We start from the raw sequence: 16,916 nt of genomic DNA on the forward strand, positions 1-16,916 counted from the left end.
TGTGTTAGTTTAACTGAATAAGGAATGGTTTTTATGCAAAATATTAAATTCTGAATTATTTTTTTTACTGAATTTCATTTTAAAGCATATATTATATTTTGGTGTTTTATTTACAGATTTATCAATACATCCAAAGTAGATTTTACCGATCTCCAGAAGTTCTTTTGGGCATAGGGTATGACATGGCTATTGATATGTGGAGTTTAGGTTGCATATTAATGGAGATGCATGCTGGTGAGCCATTGTTCAGTGGTGCGAATGAGGTAAATAGCTGAGATTTCTTTTGCCTTCCGCACTGTTTCAGACGAACGAAGTCAGCAATTTGTTTTTTGTTTCTAAAAAAAATATATATATATTTTTTTATGCAACTTTTATAACATATTCTTAGAGTAGCAACTAGATTAGGTTAAAATTGTTCTAAAGCTAATGAATATAGGAGATTAAATACCTGCCTCCAGCAGGTTGGTGTACACCTCCATTCCCCCCCCCCCCCAAATATACTGTATTCTATGGCAGTAGTATTTAGGGGCAGAAGATTTTAGGATCTTGGAAGGCCGTGACAAAATGATGTTTTGTCTGGGACATTTTTCCACAGGTTTTTACAACTGTTTGTTTTCTGGGGTGGTAAAAGCTGGGTAACCCTGTGCATAACTGATTCTTTAAAATGTCTTTAGCATCTCTTTTAGTTGATTTTGGTCAAAGTTTTACTTGACCTCTATTTTTAATCTTTTATTTAACAGTGATTACAAGTACAGTAAAATTCTGTTACAACACACTTCAAGGAACTACAAATTTTTTGCATTGTTATAGCAGGACTGCCACGGGTGACTAAAAAGGTAACTAAAGCTACTATTTTGAAGCAATGACCACTATGGTGACTATTTAAGCTATAATATGGGGGGAAATGACTGTTTTACAATCAGTTGTAAAAAGCAGCACCTATTTTAGTGAGAAAATGACTAAAATGCGTAAAAGCTCCAGTTTGTATTATTTTTTTTTTGTTCAAAAAAGAAAATTGTTTAAAACAAAATTGAAAATTTAGTTTAAAAATATTTAGAATGTTTTATTGCATTTTTTTCTTTTTGTTTTAAAAATAAGCATTTGGAAAAATAAGAAAATAAATTGCAATAATCATACTCACGATCACAATTGTGTGGTGCTCATATTTTGTACAAAAAGTTTTGTATTTGCAATCAAGATTTTTGTAAAGTTAGTTTTTGTTCTCACAATTTTTGCAAAAAGTTCATTTCCACACCACCACTTTTTTTGTTAATTGTTGTTAGGATTCTAAATTAATGTCAGTAAAGTTTGTTTTTTCATTTTTGGGGTACTTATTGCATTTAAAAACTAGCTGTTTTCTATATGATCGAAAATATTGAAGATGTGGCGTTTCTGGCTTATTTTTTTATGCAGTCAGCCTTTTTTTTTGTCTTTTATTAACAGTCAAAAAATAGGAAATTATACCAGAATATTTCAGTACTTGTTTCTTTAGTGTTCATTTAAAAGGGTTGAAATAAAGTGTGGAAAGTTTTTTTTTTAGTTTATTCAAAGGTTGTTCAGGGATAATTTTCTAAAAATTTGATTGTCGTATAGGTCTAGCCCCCTGTTTTGAATGGTCCAGCTTATACAGCTAAGACTAGAAGAAGCCTAGATACTAAATTTATCTTTAGTATGCCAGTTTATCGAAGTATCATTGCATTATTATGGCACAAATGCAAGACTATTTAGACACTATTTTGTGCTCCTGGTGACTATTTCGAGACTTTTTTTGTAGCACAGGCTGCTAAAGCAACTTTTTAGTAGCGGAACTCAGTGGCAAGCTTGCAATGAAATTGGGGCTATATAATCACAGTTAAAATGGAACTAAACATTTATTTTGTGGAATTGGTGTTCACTGAAATGAGATTTTATGGTGTTATAATTTTACAATTGTATTTTTGTTCTGTTTCTAATTGAATAAACTGACTGGAGGAGAGTAGTCCCAATGCAGTCCATGCCTGTCGTAAAATGTGACTAAAATCAACATCCAATATAAGGTGTGAGGCTTTGTGCCGATGAATGGATGGCATCTGGGTTGTATGATGTCCCAAGTGGTCCCCTTGAGAAATCGGGCGAAAAATCTCATAGTAATTTGCCTTGCACTCGTACAGGGTGGTTGTACGGGTATCTTTTACTACCTACCAGTTCCTAGCTCCTACAGAACTGGATACTGGCATGAAGAAGAAAATGGTCTTCACCCATTTTGCATGAATGAACTCTCCCCTCTTTATTTTTTCCTGTTGAAGCCACAACCCCCTTTGTATTTTGTCATTGTAAAAACTTTTGTTGTTCAAGGTAAAGAGCAGGTGCTTTTATCAAAACAAGCATTCCCCAAGCATGACATTCCATTCGCTTAGAAGTAAGTTCTGGAAAATCAGGGCTGCCAATCCTCCCTAAGGAGGATACGCATCTCTGAATTTCTATAGAGTACGGAAGAGATTCCCTAAAATGAGATCAGAGATTGCTTTAAAATTATCCCCCCCCCCTAAAAATGTCAGTAGCTCTGTCTATCAATCAGCGCTATGCGCCCCTCTCCCGTGAGGGCACCCTGAAATAAATACAATAAAAGAATCTGGTCTTCATCACTTGGACTCTGCAATCTAATACACGATGTTTGTGTAGTCGGAAGACTTCACTCTTTTCCCCTCACAATGAGATTCTGTTAGAAGTTAGTTTTACAGAGTTAGTCGATTTAATAATAGGAAAACAGTTATTACCGGTGATATTCTTTTTTCCGGCAACTGATATTAATAGTGCAAAAGTTTTTTAAAGCTTTTAACTTCGGATTAAATTGGTCATCATAGAAATATTTATTTAAAATGATTATTGTTTTATTTTAAGTGTTGATTGCAAATAAAGCTATTCCTTCTTTTTAAAAGTTTAAAGTCATTTATTATACTCTGCTGATTTACAAAATTATTAGAAATGGGTTTCATCCCATCATCAGGCTTTCAGTAAAGGAGGTTGGATTTCAATAGAGAAATTTTAATAGAAAATTTTACTGTTTTTTGCATTTTTGACTTGGCCACAAGCACAAACAAAATGGAAATAATATATTTTAGCAAATTACAAGAAGATGACTGTAGTATCGCTTGTTTTTGAATCGCCAGATTCTGTTCGGATAGTTGAGAAGAAAAGAAATTAATCGAAATTGCTTAGATCACAAATAATGCGATAACTCTCAATTTGCATTTTTAAAATTTATTGCAATTTGTCGGATAAAATCGTTGAAGCTAGAACCATTGCTAATTCCTCAACTTGAAGCATGCAGTCCATTCATCTCTGAAACCATTATGATGATGTAAATCATTTCATCAAACATGTTGTGAAGCAACTGAAACGTAGACTGAAAAAACTCTCGCTTATTATGAAACAAATACACAGTTAGGCAGCCCAAACAAACCTTAATTCCGTTTTATTGTGAGTCTAGTGCTTTGGGTCATTGTCATTTACCGTTGCTCGATCCTCAACATGGTTACTTGAAGAGACCTACTACTCTTCTTGTATATGGAAAGCTTGAGGCTTTTCGCTGAAAAATATTAAATTGTGTAAGAAAAGTTCCATTTTTTGTACATAAATGTATAAGGAAAAGGAATGAAAACCAGGCACAAATCAGCGTGCCCGCAGAGCTGGCGGGGGGGGGGGGGGGGAGGTTACGTTCCTACAGGTCCCAATGGCTCAAGAATTTGAAAAAAAGAAAATGACTAGCACGAACTCTTATTGGCGTTGCAAATATACACTGCTGGCTTCCACATATTTTGTTACAAAGGGGCCCAAAATTTATAGATCCGAGCCTCATTAAAACATACAAGTTCTATATTTTAAAGCTTGAATATGTTGAATATGTACTTAAAGTACCAATAACTAACTTTATTAATTACATAAAGATGATTTTAGGGTTTTCTAACTGGATTTAGTCAGATATTATTCAAGTTTCAAAATAGTGGCAAGGATATGTATGTTATCGTTATCCCCATTAAAGGCCAAGTTTCCCATTTTGGGACCATATCATATGTCCAAACCTAATAAATATTTTTGCAAAATTTCAGTTACATATGATTAGAGATGTGTATTGAACATCAAAACGTATGAAAACTTAAGTATTTTCAATGTGGTTCATGTATCGGCATTTAATGGGATAAGACCACTGTTTGGGTACTAGTACAATAGACCTCTGGTTGCAGTTCTTGGTTCAGTTGAGCCCCCTTTCTTTCATTTCATTTCATTTTTCAATTTAATAAATACTAATGTGATTCAAAATATTAATAATTCACAAATTTTATTTTTATGCTAGGCTTTTTAAATTCTGATATTAATTTATATTTGTGAATTTGCATAGTTAACAATAAATTCGTTTTTTTTTTTTTGTCTTAAGGTATGCAATTAAAAATAAGGTAAGGGTCATTCTTCAAAAATTGCTACTTTTCTGCCGCACGCCTTTTACAGTAAAAACTTTAAGGAACAATTAATTTGACAATGATTCTTAATTTCATCAAATGTATCTATTTAAAACTGCAAACAATTTTTTAATATTTTTTTTAGTATATTTTTGGTTTACAACATCTGAATTCTCACCTCTGTGGCATGTCACACACCTTGTGTGGCTGTTTATATTGCTTAATAACTTGTTTAATTAAAAGGATAGATATACTTATTTATTGATTATTGCTTTCACAAGTGTCTCAAATACTAATTGTTTAAGTATATTAAATTTTTTAATATTGTGTTTCAGTTCGTTTTAGTAGGAGAAGAAGTCATGTCACACAATAAATTTTCACCTCCGTTACCTAAACTTAAAATGCCATTTCTCGTTAACACGTGGCAGTAATGACGTCAAATTTTATTTTCCATGATACAAGGGAGCCCCCTTGTTTATTTTCAGCTATAGTTGAAGTTGTGAGATTTTTGTCGAAAAAGAAAAAGATTTTGCTTCAAAAACTTAGTATGGTTATCTGACTTCTCACCTCCGTGAACTTCAATTTCAGGGATGTTTTCATTTGCTTAACATGTGCAGATTGTAGCAACGAAGGAAAAAAAAATTTCCCTTAAATGTGTATCTATTAGGCCTATATTAATCGAAAATTCCTCACCTCCATTAATCTCATCTCCATGACAGACCTTATCAATGTCATTATTTCTGAGGTAAAAATAAATGATGGAGGAGAAATACATCAATAATAGGCATTCAACCAAAATTATAAATTGCCGGTATATCCTCAAATTTACTAAATACTATTTTTAACATACATTTGAAACTACTAATTAAGCCATACTTTAATTAAGAGAGCTTAATATTATATTCCCACTAATCATTAAAATAGCTGATTGTTTGCACAATTAACGAAATTACTACTTTGACATTAAATTGGTCCTAATTTTTAAATATTAAAAGTTTTTTCTTTTTTTTAAATTTCTGTGAACAAAGCATTTTTAATTTTTTTTTATTTATGAGTAAAATAATTAAAACTTCATTACTTCTAGTAGATAATACTTTCATGTAAGAACGGAAAAAAAATTAAAACAAAAGTTTTCGTAATGAAAAAATATTTGCGTTCAAAAGTTACGTTTTCTGGAGAATGACCCATAAACAAGTCGAACCACACCATGTTGCCGACACTCGCTGGTGAGATAAATTTATTTTATCTGCCACTTTGTTGACACTCTGAACTTCAATGACATGACATCTGCCTCCAGCTCAGTTATTCATTAATTCAGACTGATAAGCTCTAATAAGAATGAAGCTGCAGTGTCTGGATGTGATAACTAGGCTACCTGGTGTGTTGCCTGCAATTGGGAGGGTGATTTTACATTTGTTACATCAGATTAGCTTGTTTTATTTTTCATTTAAGTAACTAAAAAAATAACTTTCGTTTTGTTTAATTAAAAACTTATTTAATTTTACAAACTTAATTTTACTTATTAGCTTATTTTTGGTTATTACTGTTTTTTTTTGGGGGGGGGGGATATTTAATTGAAACAATTGAGGACATAACATTTTAATGTAGCATTTGTATTTGAAACATAAAGTTGAATTATGTAATTTTATAATGCTGAATTTATGTATATCATTTCATTGTTATGATGCTTGCTAAAGGGGGTATTTTACTTTTTCCCTCAAAGAAGTTTAAAACACTCTTTTCCCTGCAGTCATGGAGTTTGTATTAAATCTAAGCTAGTTGATTCTTGATAATACAGTTAGCTCTCTGCTTAACGGCGCTCTATTTAACGTTTTGTTTTTAGAAAAGCTTTGAGTACAGTAGTTCTTTAATCAAAATATCTCTTGTAGAAAATGGCATTTGTTTTCCTGTTCTTTTTATATTACTGCCTATTATTTAGATGTTTGCATTAAATGAAATCTGCAGGCGATATTTATAGTATGAATTTAGGGTAGTTCCTTGAAAAATGTTTTGATTCTTGAAAAGTGCTTGAATTTTTTTTCTTTGTCGAGGGTATTAATCCTGGGCTCAACAGGCTCTTTACCCTTACTCTTGTAATATGACCCCTTGCTACTTCTTATTTTCTTGTGAGGCAGCAGAAAAGAGCAATATTTCAGACAAGAGAGAGTACTATTGCTACAATGACAACCCAGCTAAACTGCATTCTGAAAAAAGCCTTCCCTGAATGCGTTCAAATATGGCAGCACTGCTGGGAAAAGTGGGATCACAAAGAAACTATTTTGAGGTCGATTAGGTTTCAAATCTGCCTGATATGCGAGTGTTTTTCTTAGACAAATGGTCTGATACTTTTCTAACAGACCTTGAATGTCTGTATTATTAGTATGAAATTCAATTTCTCTGTTTTCACAACATTTCTAACATTTTTTCTATGATGTTTATTGAAAGTTTTTGTTTTGTCAATGGTTGTGATGTTATGTTTTTGTATACATATCTATACATGTATAATTTGAATGTTTTTTAATTGCCATTATAGGTTGATCAAATGAATAAAATAGTTGAAATGCTGGGAATGCCTCCTAAATGCCTTCTTGATCATGCTCAAAAGGCAAGAAAATATTTTGATAGATTGCCTGATGGTACTTACGTTTTGAAAAAAACCAAAGATGGGAAAAAGGTATTTCAATATTGCTTTTAGATCTTAAATATTCAAACATAAATTAATTTTGCATCATAAAAATAATTCTAGTTTTAAAAATTTTGTAGACTAGAAAGTTTTTTGAAGACTTACAATATAGTGTATGCAATTAAATTTTGTACATTTACAAAAAATTACATACATACATTTTAAATATAATTTAATTTTCATTATTATTGCTCAAGTTTGAAGACTTTTTTTAGGGGGGGAGGGGAGTATTTTACAATTAACTTTTTTCAATGTTTTTAATGATTGAAAGATTATTGTTTATTATATTACAGTTTTTGGAGGGGAAAAAAAATTATTTGCATGTAATTTTTTACTGATATACAAAGTAGGTTCCAAAAGTAATGAGCCTCACCTTATACTCACACATGCACACCATGCAGCTTGCTCCGCTTGACAGTGATGGTGGAGGGGGTTGTTGGCTTTACAGCACAACGCAGGTCAGTTATATCCTGGTTTTTGGAGTGGTACCATTGGTTTTAAGCTGCTAGAAACGCTGACATGGAAAGTTCATCAGAACAACACAAAATGATCAAATTTTGCTTCTGGTTTCCTTCCCAAACATTTGCAGTGCTTCAACAGGCATTTGTGACGGAGTATCTGTCCTATTCGCAAGTGGAAATGTGGCAGGAGGCCTTTAATAAGACCGGGAAGTGGCAACTGACGAATCCCAGGACGCATGTCGTTGGCCTGTACTTACGTGAGCAGCAACGAGTGACTTTTTGAACAGGGACTGCCGTTTCAGTCTCTACCAAGTAGCAGAAGCCCGGGACATCAGAGACAACAGTGTATTGTTATGGAGGGGTTGCACATATGCGGAAAGTTTGCACGAAACTTGTAACATTAGTTCTGACTGAAGAAGGTCTGAGTCAACATTCCTGTGGTGCCCCAGCCTCCTTACAGTCTGGGCTTGTCACCTCCTCTGACTTCTTGTTTCTACTATTAAAGTCAGTGCTAAAAAGATAATGTTTCAACGCCAACAAGAACATCCAAGCACAAGTGAAGACAGGCCTTTGCAGATATAGTGGAACAGGACTTCAGGGATGTCTTTGATTCCTGGAAAAGCCGCTTATGGAAGTGCATTGTTGCAGGAAGAGCCTATTTTCAAAACTATAAGTCAGTTTTACAGATCAACTCAATAAATCTGTTTTTTTAAATGAAGGTTTACTTTTGAATCCTACCATGTATGTATGATGATTTGCCGGAGGCTATAAAAATAAATTGAAAATTTTAGATTTGTAATTGTATGCCATTTGTAGCAAAATGTTAAGTTTAAAACTTGGTAATTTTTTATTTTGTATAACTGGTCATTGTTGCATTAATTGTTTTTAGCTATAATAGTAGCTCAGCTGGTTATATTTCACTTAAATTTGTAATTTTAGGAACATATATGCAAAGCATAGATCATATGTTTGCAATTTTATTTTCATAAAATGCTAGTTTAGATGATCTTGTGAAAAATACAAGCTTTTTTCTGTGAAATTTGTATCCCGTAAGTCATGGAAAGTTACCAGCAGAAGTCATGGAAAGTCATGGGCTTCGAAACTCTAAATGTAGCAGATACCTTGTATATTGTTTTTCCCCCCTTTTTACATTGGAATACCATTTGGAACATTAAAAAAATGTTATAATTAAAATGTACAGAATTTTTAAGATGTTATCAATTTGAAAATATGATGGAAATGCTTGGTTATAGCACTAAGTTTACTTTTAATATGGATTAAAATTTAGGAGCTCTACTCTGTCCTTCAGCTTAGCTTAGATAAGCATGTTCAAGCATGAATTTTCTTCCTAGCAGTCTATTTCATGTTGACTTGTGATACTTAATCGTATCTATAAAACTCGCATTTTGCAAATTTAATCTGAAAGTTTTTTTTTTTTTTGTTAAATTTATCATTGTTAAGACATAAAAACAAAATTTTTGCAGTACAAGCCACCTGGATCAAGAAAACTGCATGATGTTCTCGGTGTTGAAACTGGTGGCCCTGGTGGTCGAAGATTAGGTGAACCAGGACATTCAGTGTCCGACTACCTCAAATTTAAAGACCTCATTATTCGAATGCTAGAATATGATCCTAAAACAAGAATTAGTCCGTATCATGCCTTACAGCACAGTTTTTTTAAACGGACAACAGATGAAAGCACTAATACATCTCACAGTGCTAGCACAAGTCCAGCCATGGAACAGGGTTCTATGTCAAATACTGGAGGTGGATCAGGTACAAGCTCAGGCAGCTCTTGTAAGTATGGTGCTTTGAACTGTTTTCAATTTCATAAGTCTCTTCTAATAATGTGTGCAAAAGAGCATGACATTATAAGATAACAATTAATGTAGGCCTAATATTTTGAGTGGAGTGCATTATTTGCATCAAAATATTTTAATGTTTTTATGAATGTTTAAGTTTACTTCTCTAAGACCCCACAATTTTATATGTGATTGGCCTTGTGAAAACCAGATATTATAATGTATAAGGGACAGTGTTGGTTTTGAAAGCTTGTTAATCTGTTAATGCATGCAATATTTGTTCAGCTCATCTGAAGACCGACTTTCTTTGCCATTTCACCTGATGTCATATGATTACTGAGCCACTGCATAGTGTTTGAAAGTGGTTAGTGTTTTCCACATTTGGAATTTAGTCAGGTTTTAGGAAGATTTCTACTTATTAGAGAGAGTGGGACATTCTGTATTTTTTAAAGACCTACTGTAAAGATTTCATGATTGTAGTACATAAAATATATCCTATAAAACAATACAAACAATCCATCTAATAATAATTAATACAAAAATATAGTTGAAATTAATTTAGGTATTATGAAAAAAACTTTACATTTCCTTAGTGGGTACTCTTAGCGAAACTGCGGTATATCTTTGCATACGTTAAAGAAGCTTGTTATTCTTTAGTTGTTTTCTGATTGAAATATTCAATGTTAGTATTCTAGTTAGTGGCAGTTTTAAAAACTTGCATTTTTATTTAGTCAGTAATTAGTGAACCACTTTCATGTTTATTTTGTTAAGAATTTGTTAATCATCTGCTGTAAGTTAAATCTTTTTTTCACAATACTGAGAATTTTTGTTCCTGTTATCGGCTAGACTTTACAAGAGTTTGAGAGAAATTTCGATGCTATTTTTAAATATCATTTGATTATTATTATTATTTTCTGTATAGGGTGCATTACTTTCATTTTTATTTTTGTGACGTTTAACATTTCATCTGGCATTTTCTTGCTGGCAGTACTACAATATACTTATTTTTCCATTTTAAGATCTGCTCTACCTAATGTTTGCTTTCACAGTGAATTTCTTTGTATTTCTAATTATCCTTTTGCTTTGTTTGTCTCTGCTGCCTGTTACATGACAAACATAGGCTTTTCACTTCATGCTGAATATTTTAGTGAGTAGGATGTTTTGAGGTATTTCTAATAATCACTTTCTGATCAATGATTACTTCAAATCATTGATAATTTCTTTGGACCTTATGTCGGCATTTTTGTCCAAAAAAAAAAAAAAATATTTTCATTGATTTATGTTTAAATTAAAAGGTGATAGTTGTTTCACATTTTAGTCTTACATTGGTTCATTGTTTCTTTAAAACAAAATTTTCAAAATTCTGTGACAATCATTGATTATAATTGCAAGAAAGGCAAAATGAAAGAACGGAACTAGCCTTTGATCTAGTGAAGTTAGGTCCTTAATTTAGTTCAATTGGAATCATTAGTGTAATTGTGTACAAAAATTTTCAAAAATATTTTTACCAGTTATAAAATTGCTTAAAATTGTGATACATTTTCATTATTTTATTTCTGGCATTTTTGAACAAAATAGCAGTAATAAACTCAAACAATTATGTCGTGCATTTTCTCCCTAATTTTGATGCAACTTCCTCCTGTAAAAGTTTTCCTATCCAGTTCTGCTTACAGCTCAGAAATTGATGACTTTATATAAACATATCAAGTAGAAGCAGACAATTATAGTAGTAGTTAAATAGGAAACAAGAACATTTTAATTTTAATACACTTCATCCTTTGATGTCTTTTTTTCTTAAAATAAAAAAAAGTAAATGATATATACTGACTATAAATTTTTATAAGTTCCCAAAATACCTTGAAGAGTTGAAAGGCTTGATGACAATTTTGTTTTCGTTGTGTAAACTGTGTTTTGAAATTCCTGAAGATTAATTTCTTTAAACTATAATTAATTGCATTAACTCCTCTGTCGAACCATTTTCATTTTAGTGTTTCTTAATATAATTTTGATAGTGAGATGTTGGTTTTTTCTCTGTTTATGATGCAGAAGAAAACATTTTATCCATTCCTCATGTGTACTTAAAAAATCATTTGTCCCATTTTTGTTTTCTTTTCTATACAAATTGAATAATGTGATGCAGTTTAGATTAGGTGACACTCTCCCTTTTTATTTAGGACTCCCGAACTCCATTAATCCCATCATTTGTGGATTGCAAAGTGTTGAAGAAATCAATGATGATCAGGTATAAAATACGTCAGATTCCAATATGAAAATTGAGAAAAATTTGTTCTATCAATTAATTAATGCTATGTTAGATGTAGTGAAAATTTACATAACATTTGATTTGATTGATCAATTAATGTGGTGCTAATTTAAAGATTTCTTTTTTAGACATTATTCTTAAAAAAAAAGCTTGACATTCATAAGCAGAAGACTTAATATAAGTTATAAGAACATGGTTCATAGAAATAAGAAATGTGTTGAACACTGATTTATGTACATCAATGTAATTTAATAAAACTAAATAATACCGATTTTTTGGTTAATTATTAGCATCTTGACACTGTTCTGATATTGACAATAGTTTAATGTTAGTACTTTAAAAGTTTGTGAAACACTAACCTTGACTGGCATGTGCACTTATTTACACGAGTAACATAATTTTTTTAAAACCTTTTTCATTTTGTCTTTCTTTCTTCGTTATGTTAATTATCCAGTTTATTTTGTTTTTATTAATCGATGTTCAGGTTTTGCTTATACAAGCATTTCAATTGGTTTGCTGATTAAGTACTTGGTTTATCACTTCACACATTTAATCGTTTCCTTACTAGATAATGTTTTCTGTTTCTGTATGGTGCAATTGGATATCTGAAGAAAAAAGTTACTCTTTTTAAATATTTTTGATGGGTTGATAATTTGAAGTTAGGTTCTTAATATAGCAATAAAAAAACTGATGAATGACAAAAAAAAAAGTGTTCTTAGCCATAAAAGAAATGCAGGATACTTTGCAAGGGTTTGATATTGAATTTACATCTCCAGTACTTATTTAGTGCATATTTTTTTTTTTCCTTTTTAATTTTATAAAAGAGCTTACCTCACTTAAATTTATTCAGTTATTGGTCTGTGTGTAAAAATGTTAGAAAGGGCAATCTGTATAGAAGAATCTAAAAAAGTAATAAAAGCCAAAATAAAAATTGAAAATTCATTAATAGTTGATCATGTAGAATAGGAGTTCAAACATTATATTTTATACAGTGAATTCTCCATTATTCGCAATGCAGATTATCTGTGGCCTTCAAAAAAAAAAAAAAAACAGCAATGATTATCTGAATGAAAAAATAAATGCATACATTCCAACTCAACAAGTGCAAAATCTATGTTTAAGCATTCCTATTTCATTCTTCTCCATCCCTAACAATGATATCAAACTTTCCAAGATTGCTTAAGTCTGACTTGTTGAATCCTGATTTTTAAATCTGTACGACTTACTGATTTAGACTTACACTACTTACTGGTCTTTAGATCTACCCCCACTTACTGAATCATAGATCAGCACTATTTATGTGCATAAACGAGGGACTAGACCAGTCTTGGGAAAAACTCTTCTGCTTGTGTATAATCGGTTGTCAAAATTGAGCAATCCTATAAAACTTTTTCATGCTTTTTTTACATATACGGTTATTTTTAGCTATATTTTGAATATATTCAAGTGTTAGTGATATCTTTAAGCTATTGCATACACTGGCATAATTTGCTTATCCGTAGTTCCACCCTATTCAGCAGATAATTGGGAGTGTACTGTAAATGTTTTGAATTTATTATTATAAAGCATAGTGTAAAAAATATTATGTAATAAAATTCACAAAAGAATTCATGTTGCTTTTAAACTAAATTTCACCATATTGAATTCAAAAAATGCTTTATTGCCTCTTATGATAAAATCAATTGATTTATTTTTATAAGTCTTTTTATAAGTCTTTTTTTCTTGCAATGCAAATAGATTTTTTACTGCAATAGATCTTCCTTGTGGTCAAACAAATTGCTTTATGCATGTAACACTTTAAATTACTTATCATTTACGGTGCTTGTTTTGCTTTTGAAAGGAATCTTAGCAATGCGAATGAAGAACAGGATATTATTTTTTTGTACGGTAGAGTCTCAAAAGTCTGAGGTGCTTTGGGGACATTTTAAGGAAAATATTTAATAGTATTTAATAGCTAAAAATATGATTTGTATAAAATTCTCGAACTTTTTTTCGCTATTTTAGAACTTTTTTTAATTGCATGCAATAAAATAAAAAAAAAAGGTGTTGAGAGGTTGATATCAGCAACAGTTGCTAGGTGGTGTGAAATTATTCATATCCTAGAGATGAATTCAGATACACTTTGGAGATAATAATTTGATATGAGGATGACTTGAAATTAAAATTGTTTTACCACAAAGAAAAAGTAAACAGCCGTTTTGGAACATTAATTGAAAAGGGGGATGCTCAACTTCATGGGGTTCTAGTGGTACCGTAAAATCCTGAAAGTAACCCCCCTATCGATTATAGCCCCCCCCCCCCCTTTTTGCGAAAAGTGAAATCACTTTAAAATCCTGAATATACTCTCCCCCCCCCCCCTTCACCTGAAAATTTTCCGATAATCTTCATTTGCCACTCCCTCCAAAAAAATGATAACATTTTCTGCTTTACTTGGAAAGCATTTACAAAGGTTTAGTTTCCCCCTCCATGCAGTTTTGCTTTTCTAAAAAAAAAAAAAGAAAGAAAGAAAACAATGATTTAAACAAAAAAGAAAAAAAAAATGGTCTCGATGGTTTATTCCTCCCAAAATGTCTAGACTCCTTTTGATGTAAGGGTGCCTTTTTTTGTTCATAAGTATTACAAAAGAAGTTAATACGATTGTACTGCTTTTTATTCATTTTGGAAGGAGCATTTTTGTTCTGATTTGTGAAACTGAACGATCTTCAACACAGCACCATTTTGAAAACATGACGCCATTTTGGAAACGTGTTGCTTAAAAAGTAGCGCGAAACTTAAAAATAACCTTTTTTAAAGGAGAAATAATGTAATTGAACGAATTTAGGATCATCAGAAATGTAAATTTTACTAAATTGAGTAAGAGTTCGCGAACTTTGTAAAGCTCAGTTTTTGGAATTACGATCTTCGTAACGAATTTGCCGCCGTGATTGCAATTTTTGCTTCTTTTACTGTAACCTTATTACATTCAGTGCATAATGAATTTTCAAGCGATAAATTATAGGAGTTTTGCCAACTGAAGGTGCAAAATCCTTTCTTTCGAAAAAAAAATGGCGCCCTCATGCAATTTATTACTGCTAGAAAATTATGACAGGTTGTTATTAATTAATTTTTCTTTCTTCATTAATATTAACTCTTATTTACTTATTATTTCTTTTCTGTACTCTAAAATTAATACTACTAAAAACAATTATTTTGGCCAATTTTTCAGAAAAATCTCTCTTATAACCCCCCTTTCAGAAATCAACAAGTTTTGTTTTGAAAATAGGGGGGATTACTTTGGGATTTCATGCTATATATAAAAATTAAACCTTCTACAGCTAACCCTTTTTATTATCTGCAAGATACATACATATTAGAGATAAGACAAACTCAGCCAAGGCCCGAGAACCCGAAACAGGCTCGGGCTTAAGAACCCTAAACAGGTTTCGGGCTTGGGCTCATCGTAAAATATTTAATTGTCAATTTCCATAAAATCATGTCATGAACGTCATCAACTCTTATTTCTAACAGGTTTTTTTCGGAGAGGGGGAGGGAGAAGCTAAAAACCTAAGAGGTACGAAAAATACCAATGTATTTCAGCTCAAGATTCTTTGTACAGTTCAAGAAGTTATCAGAAAATGGCACTTCAAAACAGATGCTAGAAGATTGCAATGACATTGAGTAAGTGCACTTTGGTGGCTAAAATGGCTAAAAATGAGATACTCCAAAAAAAAAGTGGTTATTAAGCGATTGTTCATATAAACCAGCTAGCATTTTATGAGTAAATTTTGTATTCAACAGAAAAACCATTTTTCTATTTTAAAATTCGAACCTTTGTGAAACTTCTAATTTTTTAATGCTATTATGACTGCCAATTTTCAAAATTAGTTTTGTGATGCTACTAATTTTATTACTTGATTTTTGTAAAGGTATCGATTTTAAAATGCAATTTTTGTGAAGGTATCGAGGAATGGCACAAAATCGGCATTTGGTGCTGACGATGCTTCCTTTTCTTTCGACAAAGATAGGAAAAGGGCATTTTCTTATGTCGTCCAAAAAGTGAAAATTTTCAATTGCTAAGAACTTTCTGAATGATCAGAGTTTTCAGTAATTCAAGGTAGCATAAACCCCAATTGCCTCGGATTTTCAGGAATCTACTGTATTTCAAGACTTTTTATTCTTGAGTTCTGTTACTTAGATGTAGGTAAAATATGTTTGCTAAGACAGGTATATTCCCATAAAACTAAAAAAAAATTTGTCAGCCGAATTATCAAAAAAAAATTCTGATTATAAATAATAGGCAAAAGTGGCCAATTATAGCAAATTAATCTGTTAGTCCCTACTTTCTATTAGTAAAACAGATGTTATCCAACTAAAGTGTTATTTTTACTTTAAAAAGCCCCAATAATTTGTGACTTTACTCAGGACTTGCTCCAGGCTCCTCACATTTCAATGTTACCTAACATTAAAAATGAACCAGTCTACCCGTTCACTTAGGCGGCTGGTGCACCAAAAAGGTGTGGGTGTGGGAGGGGTAAGAAGTGTAGGGGTTAAGGGGCGTACCACTGAAGCTGACTTTTAAAAATAAAATTAGTCTTTATTACTTGCTTTTAATATTACTGATTTAATAACTTCTTAAAATGTGGCATGGCAGACTGTGCCACCAAGAGTTTTCGAATAGAAGACTTTGATCAGACATTAATGTAACTTTCCTTGGACTAACATTGACGTCAGCCCCATCAAGACTGTTATGTTAATTCTTTTCAAAAAAGGAATGTTTTAATTTTTGGAAATACCTATTATTATTGTTCATTGTTGCTGTAGCTCTTACTAACTGCAATATACAAATGTGACAGCAAGTTTTGTGCTTCAAATATTGATCTGTTTTAAAATTTAATATAAATTCAGAGATTGTTAGGGAAAAACTTTTAATCTTCTGTGTTTATTTGACATGGAACTTCAGTAGCTCCTATGGGCTCTTTCATTCTTCATGTCATTTCAATGTAAGTTATCTCATGCAATCATAAAATATTTCATGTATTTTATACAAATACAAAAGTGACGACCAGCAACAGGCTCTGGGCCCAGCTAGACTGGTCCTAGACAATTTACAATCGCCAGTGAAGATCAATGGCCCTCTTAAAACTATCTATTCCCTTGCTCATTACCACCTCTTCCGGTGAACTGTTCCAAGGTTCCACTACCCTGCTAAAATAATAATTTTTCCTAACATCCATATTAGCCTGAGATTTAAATAGCTTAAAACAATGACCCCTTGTCCTGTTTTCAGTGCTA

At 31.8% G+C, this 16,916-nt stretch overlaps 1 protein-coding gene across 1 annotated transcript in view; it reads left to right on the forward strand.

Annotated features, from left to right (window-relative positions):
* LOC129218723 (dual specificity tyrosine-phosphorylation-regulated kinase 1B-like) overlaps positions 1 to 16,916 on the forward strand; it is a 59,418-nt gene that overhangs the window by 25,757 nt on the left and 16,745 nt on the right. Inside the window, 3 exon segments of the mRNA XM_054853046.1 lie at positions 117 to 263; positions 6,970 to 7,110; positions 9,065 to 9,377. Of these exon segments, the coding sequence (XP_054709021.1) occupies positions 117 to 263; positions 6,970 to 7,110; positions 9,065 to 9,377 (601 nt within the window).

This window comes from Uloborus diversus, chromosome 3, assembly GCF_026930045.1.
Source record: "Uloborus diversus isolate 005 chromosome 3, Udiv.v.3.1, whole genome shotgun sequence".
Classification (NCBI taxonomy): Eukaryota; Metazoa; Arthropoda; class Arachnida; order Araneae; family Uloboridae; genus Uloborus; species Uloborus diversus.